The sequence below is a fragment of the Oncorhynchus nerka genome, linkage group LG12 (genome assembly GCF_034236695.1).
Source record: "Oncorhynchus nerka isolate Pitt River linkage group LG12, Oner_Uvic_2.0, whole genome shotgun sequence".
NCBI classification, from domain to species: domain Eukaryota; kingdom Metazoa; phylum Chordata; class Actinopteri; order Salmoniformes; family Salmonidae; genus Oncorhynchus; species Oncorhynchus nerka.
Genome location: NC_088407.1, coordinates 4,970,869 through 4,982,575, shown reverse-complemented (window position 1 = coordinate 4,982,575; position 11,707 = coordinate 4,970,869). Strand labels below are relative to the sequence as shown.

The window sequence follows — 11,707 nt, the reverse complement described above, 5'->3', positions numbered from 1 at the left end:
CACACACAGCCCCATACTACTAATACAACTACATATACTACTAATACAACTACACACACAGCCCTATACTACTAATACAACTACACATACAGCCTAATACTACTAATAAACACATATACTACTAATACAATACACAGCCCCATACTACTAATACAACTACACACACAGCCCTATACTACTAATACAACTACATATACTACTAATACAACTACACAACAGCCCCATACTACTAATACAACTACATATACTACTAATACAACTACACAAACAGCCCCATATACTACAACTACATATACTACTAATACAACTACACAAACAGCCCCATACTACTAATACAACTACATATACTACTAATACAACTACACAAACAGCCCTATACTACCACAGCCCCATACTACTAATATATACTACTAATACAATACTACTATATACAACAACACACACACAGCCCCATACTACTAATACAACTACACATACAGCCCCATACTACTAATACAACTACTAACTACACATACTACTAATACAACTACACAAACAGCCCCATACTACTAATACAACTACAGCCCCATACTACTAATATACTACTAATACAACTACACAAACAGCCCTATACTACTAATACAACTACATATACTACTAATACAACTACACAAACAGCCCCATACTACTAATACAACTACACACACAGCCCCATACTACTAATACAACTACACATACAGCCCTATACTACTAATCTACACATACTACTAATACAACTACACAAACAGCACTATACTACTAATACAACTACACACACAGCCCTATACTACTAATACAACTACATATACTACTAATACAACTACACAAACAGCCCCATACTACTAATACAAGTACATATACTACTAATACAACTACACAAACAGCCCCATACTACTAATACAACTACATATACTACTAATACAACTACACAAACAGCCCCATACTACTAATACAACTACACACACAGCCCCATACTACTAATACAACTACACATACAGCCCTATACTACTAATACAACTACACATACAGCCCTATACTACTAATACAACTACACATACTACTAATACAACTACACAAACAGCACTATACTACTAATACAGCTGAACACACATCCCTATACTACTAATACAACTACATATACTACTAATACAACTACACAAACAGCCCCATACTACTAATACAACTACATATACAGCCCTACTACTAATACAACTACACAAACAGCTCCATACTACTAATACACCTACACATACAGCCCTATACTACTAATACAACTTCACACACAGCCCTATACTACTAATACAACTACACATACAGCCCTTTACTACTAATACAACTACATATACTACTAATACAACTACACAAACAGCCCCATACTACTAAAACATCTACACATACAGTCCCATACTACCAATACAACTACACATACAGCCCCATACTACTAATACAACTACACATACAGCCCTATACTACTAAAACAACTACACACACAGCCCTATACTACTAATACAACTACACATACAGCCCCATACTACTAATACCACTACACACAACTACATATACTACTAATACAACGACATATACTACTAATACAACTACATATACTACTAATACAACTACACAAACAGCACTATACTACTAATACAACTACACACACAGCCCTATACTACTAATACAACTACATATACTACTAATACAACTACACAAACAGCCCCATACTACTAAAACATCTACACATACAGTCCCATACTACCAATACAACTACACATACAGCCCTATACTACTAATACAACTACACATACAGCCCCATACTACTAATACCACTACACACACAGCCCCATACTACTAATACAACTACACATACAGCCCTATACTACTAATACAACTACATATACTACTAATACAACTACACATACAGCCCTATACTACTAATACAACTACACATACAGCCCTACTACTAATACAACTACATATACTACTAATACAACAACACAAACAGTCCCATACGACTAATACAACTACACATACAGCCCCATACTACTAATACAACTACACACACAGCCCTATACTACTAATAGAAATACACACACAGCCCTATACTACTAATACAACTACACACACGGCCCCATACTACTAATACAACTACATATACAACTACACACACAGCCCTATACTACTAATACAACTACATATACTACTAATACAACTACACAAACAGCCCCATACTACTAATACAACTACATATACTACTAATACAACTACACACACAGCCCTATACTACTAATACAACTACATATACTACTAATACAACTACACAAACAGCCCCATACTACTAATACAACTACACACACAGACCTACTACTAATACAACTACACACACAGCCCTACTACTAATACAACTACATATACTACTAATACAACTACACACACAGCCCCATACTACTAATACAACTACACACACAGCCCTATACTACTAATACAACTACATATACTACTAATACAACTACACACAGCCCTACTACTAATACAACTACACACACAGACCTACTACTAATACAACTACACACACAGCCCTACTTCTAATACAACTACATATACTACTAATACAACTACACACACAGCCCCATACTACTAATACAACTACACACACAGCCCTATACTACTAATACAACTACACACACAGCCCCATACTACTAATACAACTACACACACAGCCCTATACTACTAATACAACTACACACACATCCCCATACTAATAACACTACTACATATACAGCCCTAGTCAGAAAGTCAGAAAATCAATAAAAATGAATCGCTTACCTTTGATGATCTTCGGATGTTTGCGCTCACGAGACTCCCAGTTACACAATACATTTTCCTTTTGTTCCATAAAGATTTTTTTTAAATCCAAAAACCTTCATTTGGTTGGCGCGTTATGTTCAGAAATCCACAGGCTCGAGCAGGTCATGACGGGCAGACGAAAATTCCAAATAGTATCCGTAAAGTTCGTAGAAACATGTCAAACATTTTTATAATCAATCCTCAGATTGTTTTTACAATAAATAATTGATAATATTTCAACCGGATTGTAGCTTTTTCAATAGGAGAGAAAAGGTACGAGATACAAGCTGCTCGCGCATGCAAAACTCTGAGGGCACCCAGCCATCCACTGACGCGATGTGATCTTTCTCGCTCATTTTTCAGAATAAAAGCCTGAAACTATGTCTAAAGACTGTTCACACCATGTAGAAGCCATAGGGAAAGGAATCTGGTTGATATCCCTTTAAATGGAGGGAAGACATGCAATGGAACAGGGAGCTTTCAAAATAGAAGGCCTCTTTGGATTTTCCTCAGGTTTCCGCCTGCAATATCAGTTCTGTTATACTCACAGACAATATTTTGACCGTTTTGGAAACTTTAGAGTGTTTTCTATCCTAATCTGGCAATTATATGCATATTCTAGTTTCTGGGCCTGAGAAATAGGCAGTTTCATTTGGATTCATCCAAACATCAAAATACTGCCCCCTACACTCAACAGGATAAAATAACATCAAATTGATCAGAAATACAGTGTAGACATTGTTAATGTTGTAAATGACTATTGTAGCTGGAAACAGCTGATTTTTTTATGGAATATCTACATAGGAGTAGAGAGGCCCATGATCAGCAACCATCACTCCTGTGTTTCAATGGCACGTTGTGTTAGCTATTCCAAGTTTATCATTTTGAAAGGCTAATTGATCAATTGAAAACCCTTTTGCAATTATTTTAGCACAGCTGAAAACTGTTGTTCTGAATAAAAAAGCAATGAAACTGTCCTTCTTTAGACTAGTTGAGTATCTGGAGCATCAGCCTTTGTGAGTTCAATTATAGGCTCAAAATGACCAGAAACAAAGACCTTTCTTCTGAAACTCGTCAGTCTATTTTTGTTCTGAGAAATGAAGGCTATGCAAGAAATTGACAAGAAACTTAAGATCTCAACGCTGTGTACCTCTCCCGTCACAGAACAGCGCAAACTGGCTCTAACCAGAATAGAAAGAGGAGTGGGAGGCCCTGGTGCACAACTGATCAAGAAGACAAGTACATTAGAGTGTCTCGTTTTAGAAACAGACACCTCACAAGTCCTCAACCAGCTTCATTAAATAGCACGCGCAAAACACCCGTCTCAACGTCAACAGTGAAGAGGCGACTCCAGGATGCTGGCAGTCATTTACAACATTAATCTACACTGTATTTCTGATCAATGTGATGTTTTTTTTTATTGCAGTTCTATCAACTGTATTTCTACAATTCATTTCCAGGAGAAGAAAGGGAAACCAGTATGCTAATCTACTACAGACTCTCTGAGTTGGCTGTAATATAATAATAGCTATAGACGAGGCTACAGCTGAAATATCAACTTCTCTTCATTCATTCTAATACATACTATTTTACTGATGTTGCTTACCTCTCCACGCTACTCCTCACCTCCTTTCTGTCAACTATAGCAGACCACTATTCGGTCATTGAATACCAGCAGAAGTGTGTGTGTTTGTGTGTGTGTGTGTGTTTGTGTGTGTGTGTGTGTTTGTGTGTGTGTGTGTGTGTGTGTGTTTGTGTGTTTGAGTGTCTTTATGACTGATGAATGACCACCAGGTGGCAGTATTTGCTCATAGAACCACCACTGTTCAGTACATTAAACCATTAACCCTGAACCCCATTCTAAATCTAACCTATAGCAGACCACTACTGTCATTGAATACCAGCAACAGCAGTGTGTGTGTGTGTGTGTTTGAGTGTCTTTAGGACTGATGAATGGTGGCAGTATTTGCTCATAGAACCACTACTGTTCAGTACATTAAACCATTAACCCTGACCCCATTCTAAATCTAACCTATAGCAGACCACTACTGTCATTGAATACCAGCAGAAGCAAAAGTGTCTGTTTTTAAATGACCACAAGGTGGCAGTATTTGCTCAGCGATTGAGAACCACTGTGTTTTAGTTTGGTTGGAGTGGAAGACAGTACAGTCACCATTAACCCTGAACCTCACGCTACTCCTCCTCCTTTCTGTCAACTATACCATTCAACTATTCTGTCATTGAATACCAACAACAGTAGTGTGTGTGTGTGTATGTGTGTGTGTGTGTGTGTGTGTGTGTGTGTGTGTGTGTGTGTGTGTGTGTGTGTGTGTGTGTGTGTGTGTGTGTGTGTGTGTGTGTGTGTGTGTGTGTGTGTGTGTGTGTGTGTGTGTGTGTGTGTGTGTGTTGACGACAATGAAACGTGAAAGTGAGAAGCAACTGTTTAAAGTTTATTTTATCAAAGATGTTATTTACTTCACACTACAGAGTTTAATAGTTGGATCCAGCTGGTGTTTTGTATAAATGACCACTGAACAAAAGGGTAACATTGCAGATGGTGCCTTTTATTTAAAACAATCTCATCTTTAGAGAGCTTCTCCAACGTCGTCTCTTCCAAAATGTGGACATCAGCGCTTTTTGGAACACAGGAAGGGACGTTTGTACCAGCAAGGGGCATCGTTCTGACTACGAGAAGCTGGGAAAGAGAGAAACACAGAGAGTTAGGTATTACTATATCGTTGTTTTATAAATATGTAGCTAAAAAATGAACAAATTCCCTTTACAGTTTTTCTCAGTCGCTTTGGTGCATTTCTTAGATCAAAAGTGCAATTCTTGATACTACTTGTACAAATTCCAAATCATCTAGTCACTTGTGCACATCATTAAAGCAATTTCTTATTCCTTTGAACAAATTGCAATTGATAATGTACAAGTGTCAGCTTTTTTCCACATTATCAATTGCTCATGTCATGTTGATCAAAATGTAGTAGATGGTTCTCTGTTGAATAGTCTTACCCCTCAAAACATCTAGGCATTAGTTCCTTGCATATAAGCCATTACATGCAAAATTGTTGAACTATTTGTCATAAACTGTCAAGCATAGTTTTACACATTTCTATTAGACCTTTTGTACAAAAACATGAATTGATGAATCGTGCAGGTGAAATTGACCCTCACTCATGAAGGAATGTAAAGTGTTAGTTCAACCAACAATCAACCAGTTGTCTAAATTGCTCAAAGTTGCATCTCATGAAGAATCAATTGGCAAGCATATATAGACAGACCACAACACAGAGTTGCAATGTTTTACAGTAAAATGTGCATAGTTTTTGTCTATGTGAAAGTGTGCGATGCATCACTGCATTTTTCCCCACATAGGACTGCAAGATTACCTCAAACCGGTGGCAGAGGACGCCATGAGACTCAGGGAAATACAAAGGACCATTATAGAAGACAACGATGTCTTTGAAAACATCCATACGGTTAGCATCTCAACCATCGACAGGGTGCTGCATAGAAACCAGATGAGTATGAAACAGCTGTACCGTGTACCATTCCAGAGGAATAAGGACAGAGTTAAGGAGCTACGGTACCAGTATGTACAGGTAAAACATATATCTATGTAACTACTTTACAGCAACATTTTATAGTGATACATAGTACAGTAAGCATAAACTGCACACATTTCCATTGCTGTGGAAGGAACATGCAATATATGTACATTTTATGTCACTCTTCCTTACCAAAACAAATTCAACTGTGTGTTCTGGGATATAGCGTATAATGGAGTTGGAATCAAGTGAACCCTCTCACAACTTCGTATACGTGAATGAGGCTGGCTTCAACCTGACCAAATGCAGAAGGAATATCGGAATATATCGGAATATCATCGGTCACAGAGCTACTGTGGATTTGCCAGGCCAATGCAGAGGAAATATCACCATGTGTGCTGCTATTTCGGAGCATGGTGTCCTAACCCATATCCCCCTTATAGGGCCATACAACACCCAGCATCTACTCAACTTTTTAGAGACTCTCTACAGGGCTCTCATCCCTGATGATGAGAGGGGTCTGTTCACAGAGGATTTGCAAAAGTATGTGGTCATTTGTGCTAATGTGAGTTTCCATCGATCAAACATCATAAGGCAATGGTTTGTGACCCACCCGAGGATGCTCATAGAATTCCTCCCACCTTATTCACCATTCCTTAACCCAATTGAGGAGTTCTTTTCAGCATGGAGGTGGAAGGTGTACGATCGTCAGCCATACACACAGATGACCCTGCTGGCTGCAATGGATGCAGCATGTGAGGACATCACAGTAGACGCCTGCAGAGGATGGATAAGGCCTTCCAAAAGATTCTTTCCACGTTGCATTGGAAGGGAAAATATCCGGTGTGATGTGGATGAGAATAGGTGGGCCGACAGACAGGAACGTCTGGATGTGTAGAGACAGCACAACAGTGCTGCGGGTAAAGTTGTGCCTTAGGTGTGGTTTCCTGTGTTTATTTCTAATTTAGTTTTTTTTTCCTTTGTGCCCCTTGGGTTGTCCAGTCTCTTTCAATCAATAACCCACATACAGTAATATGTAAATAGTACTGTTGAAATTGATATATGCCATAGAAGTGCAGCCTTGTAACTGTCATCCAAAGTGTAGCCTAAGTTTACATCAGGTAATACTGTCAAAGTACACAGTTACATTGACAACATGCCTAAACATTTTGACGACCTTGTTCGTGAACAATGACTCAATGACTTATCATTCTGATGACACTGACATGATCATTGGCATGAATATTTACTTTTGAGAGATGTACTAAGGATTTTTAGTGACTGACTAGCTTTAGGAACATATCTATTGTATATTGCAGGTTGTACAAATTGTTCTGAGAAATGCACTTATTATTTTGCAACATGTTAGTGATGATGTGAAAAATGCACCAAAGCGACTGAGAAAAACTGTAAGATGTATTTAACTTCTATCCAAATGTTTGATGTATAATGAGCAGGAGACTAGTCTGGTGACAGGATTGTACCTCCATAGTTCATCTCCATGCAATGCTCCCGGCCGTTCGTGTTGTCCTTAATAACAAAGTGGTCAGAGTTAGAGGGTTGACCCGGGCCCCAGTTCTGGTAGTTAAACATGGACCCGTCGCTCCACAGCCAGAGACCCTCCTACAGAGCACACAGGACCATGCATCACTAGCAGACAGTAAACACACAGACAGTAAACACTATATATACACACTGTAGTTACTGTCTTTAAAGAGGCAATCTGGGAATTGGAAAAAAAAGAAAAAAAAGAATGACCACCCCACCACTGTTTGGGTAAAAAGCTGAGGGATGGGCCAAAATGTAACCACTCTCAGAGTCCTAAACAGAGTTAGACAGAGTTATGGATACTGACCATCTATGAGATAAGCATGAGACTGACCATCTATGTGATAAGCATGAGACTGACCATCTATGAGATAAGCATGAGACTGACCATCTATGTGATAAGCATGAGACTGACCATCTATGAGATAAGCATGAGACTGACCATCTATGAGATAAGCATGATGTAACCATGGCTTGAAGCTAAACAGTGTTTGATATATTAGATAACAAGCTTTGAAAACAAACGGATCTATGGGTTAAACCAGGCCTTTATAGGTTCTATTCATAAAGAATCAAGGCATCCTATATGTTTCCAGGAGTGCTGAACAGACGGTGCTTCTGACCTTGATGGCGTCGTTGGCTCCTATCCAGGTGCGCTGGACTTTCTTGGTACTATTCCTGATGACAGACTGAAGGAAACGATACTGGGGAAGGCTGTGCACTGATGCCAGGTTACCTCCCAGGAGCAAACATTTCCTCTGGAGAGAGACAGAGGGGAGAAAGAAAGAGAGACAGAGAGAGAGAGAGAGAGAGAGAGAGAGAGAGGGGAGAGAAGAAGAGAGAGAGAGAGAGAGAGAGACAGAGAGAGAGACAAAGAGAGAGAGAGAGACAAAGCGAGAGAGAGACAGAGAGAGAGACAGAGAGAGAGAGACAGAAACAAAGAGAGAGAGAGAGAGAGAGACCAAGAGAGACAGCGAGAGAGAGAGACAAAGAGAGAGAGAGACAAAGAGAGAGAGAGAGAGAGAGAGAGAGAGAGAAGAGAGAGAGAGAGACAGAGAGAGGCGAGAGACAGAGAGAGAGAGAGACAGAGAGAGGGGAGAGAGAGACAGAGAGAGAGAGACAGAGAGAAGGGAGAGACAGAGAGAGAGAGAGACAGAGAGAGGGGAGAGACAGAGAGAGAGACAGAGAGAGAGAGAGAGACAGAGAGAGAGAGACAGACAGAGAGACACAGAGAGACACAGAGGGACACAGAGACAGGGGAGAGAGAAACAGAGGTAGAATATAAAGATAAGAAATAGCACGTCATGATATAGTTTCTCAACCCTGTTGAACACAGATTAAACCTACAGAGTTGACCTACAGAGTCAACCTACAGAGTCAACTGCAACCCTGTATGTCCACCAGACAGGGATGGAAATAGCATCCCCTCTAGCCAACTATATTGCTTTTCAGACCAGGCTTCTAGAAAATGTCTCCAACTAGCATAAGATGCAGGTAACATCATGCACACAGATAATCTCAATTATGTACAGCAGACATCCAGGTACCTCTGCCTCTGGCCATGTGGTCATGAAGGGGACGTAGTGATAGCAGTGTGTTGCGTATTTGGGCCAGCCGTTTGGGCAGACTCTGTGATGCCACTCTGTAAGGGGGGAGAGAGATCATATTAAGATCATATTAAGAGATCATATTAAATTACATGATTACAACAAAAAGAGAGACACAGAGAGAGGGAGACACGTGCTTGTTAAAAGTCTTGGGGATTTATTCAATCAGCATTACAGATTCCATGCTAGAAATGTAAAGGTCATTTCAGATTGAGCAGTATGCAGCGTCTACCGTGAATCTCTGCTAAAGAGGAAACATTGCCTTTAAATTTCAAACTGAACGAACCGGATTGAATAGAGTTTCAGAACATTTCAGCGCTGTAAAGCTGAACGATGTGGATTGAATCCTAGATCAGAATCAGAACTATGAAACCACAACAGATCTATATAGAATTATATTTTAGCGAATCCGTCAGGAGCCCCAACCAGGAGCTCGGGGTTCAGTGACTGTCGAGCCAAAATCTAGGTCACTAGGTGTTGGGTTAAGGTCGCGACAATAACATCAAATTGCATCTGATGAGTGTGAACAGGTCAACAAAACCTTCGGTCAGAATACCTCCGCTACCCCTTGCATCTCCCAGAGCAAAGACAGCGCTGAGAAGCAGAAGAGTGGTCCACATCGCCATGGTGATTGTCTCCTGAGAGAGAGAGAGAGAGAGAGAGAGAGAGAGAGAGGCAGAGAGAGAGAGAGACAGAGAGAGAGAGAGAGAGAGAGAGACAGAGAGAGAGAGAGAGAGAGAGAGAGACAGAGAGACAGAGAGACAGAGAGAGAGACAGAGAGAGAGAGAGACAGAGAGAGAGAGAGAGAGAGAGAGAGAGAGAGAGAGACAGAGAGACAGAGAGAGAGAGACAGAGAGAGAGAGAGAGAGAGAGAGAGAGAGAGAGACAGACAGACAGACAGACAGACAGACAGACAGACAGACAGACAGACAGACAGACAGACAGACAGACAGATGCCGTCATGACAACTTGACAAGGCAGCGTTTCCCAAACTCGGTCCTGGGGACCCCAATCTGTGAGTACATATTCACGTGTACTAGGCTAATCTACTGTAATTGGTATTCCTTGAATTCCTCAGCACAGCAGTTCCTAAACTCGGTCCAAAACGTTCACCTATTTGTGTCTCTAGTACAGAGTTTCCCTATGTAGTGCACTACTTTTGACCAGAGGTACATATAACCAGGGCCCTTGTCTAAAGTAGTGCTCTACAAAGAGAAAATGGTTCTATTTGGGATGCACTCAAGTACAGTATTGAATGAACAGAAATCTCACCTTCTGAAGTCTTTAGTTGTAGCTTCACTTCTTCAGAGATCTACAAAGGTCTTCACTGGGTGTCTCTCCCTCTCTGTCTGTCCTGCCTGTAAGTTGACTTCTAGTTTCTCTCTCTGTCTCGGTCTGTAAGTTGACTGCTAGTCCCTCCCTCTCTCTCTGTCTCGGTCTGTAAGTTGAGTTCTAGTCTCTCTCTCTGTCTGTCCTGCCTGTGAGTTGAGTTCTAGTCTCTCTCTGTCGTGCCTGTGAGTTGAGTTCTAGTCTCTCTCTGTCCTGCCTGTGAGTTGAGTTCTAGTCTCTCTCTCTCTCTCTGTCCTGCCTGTGAGTTGAGTTCTAGTCTCTCTCTCTCTCTGTCCTGCCTGTGAGTTGAGTTCTAGTCTCTCTCTCTCTGTCCTGCCTGTGAGTTGAGTTCAAGTCTCTCTCTCTCTGTCCTGCCTGTGAGTTGAGTTCTTCCTCTCTCTCCTCTCCTTTTTAAGGACCCATCCAGTCAGACCCCTCCCTCTATTTTTCTCTATCTCTCTCTATCATCCTTTAAGTTGAAATGGAATTTAAATTCACTTCCTGAATTGACTTTGTACCGGGAACATTTAAAATGAATAAAGTGCATAATCCTTTTAGAGATTAAAACAATATTCATCATATTTAATCGTAATACACACGATTTCCACTGTTCTGTTTGTGACATTTGGGTTGATTTCCACTGTTCTGTTTGTGACATTTGGGTTGATTTCCACTGTTCTGTTTGTGACATTTGGGTTGATTTCCACTGTTCTGTTTGTGACATTTGGGTTGATTTCCACTGTTCTGTTTGTGACATTTGGGTTGATTTCCACTGTTCTGTTTGTGACATTTGGGTTGATTTCCACTGTTCTG

The 11,707-nt window shown here is 40.4% G+C and overlaps 1 protein-coding gene across 1 annotated transcript; it reads right to left on the bottom strand.

Annotated features, from left to right (window-relative positions):
• Positions 1–5,402: 5,402 nt before the first annotated feature.
• On the bottom strand, positions 5,403–11,275 carry LOC135574227 (galactose-specific lectin nattectin-like). The gene is made up of 6 exons (XM_065025164.1): positions 10,838–11,275; positions 10,122–10,203; positions 9,506–9,600; positions 8,582–8,716; positions 7,895–8,033; positions 5,403–5,554 (listed from the first exon to the last, which is right to left on the bottom strand). The coding sequence occupies exons 2-6, from the start codon at positions 10,189–10,191 to the stop codon at positions 5,487–5,489; spliced, it is 507 nt and encodes a 168-aa protein (XP_064881236.1). The 5' UTR covers positions 10,192–10,203; positions 10,838–11,275; the 3' UTR covers positions 5,403–5,486.
• Positions 11,276–11,707: the final 432 nt, after the last annotated feature.

Bases quoted from the DNA above. Each gene is read 5' to 3' on its own strand.
- LOC135574227 (XM_065025164.1), bottom strand. From the start codon at position 10,191: ATGGCGATGTGGACCACTCTTCTGCTTCTCAGCGCTGTCTTTGCTCTG. The intron at 8,717-9,505 runs GTACCTGGATGT...GTCTCTCTCCAG, and splicing joins CCACATGGCCAGAGGCAGAG to AGGAAATGTTTGCTCCTGGG. The intron at 8,034-8,581 runs GTCAGAAGCACC...TGTGCTCTGTAG, and splicing joins GAGCCAACGACGCCATCAAG to GAGGGTCTCTGGCTGTGGAG.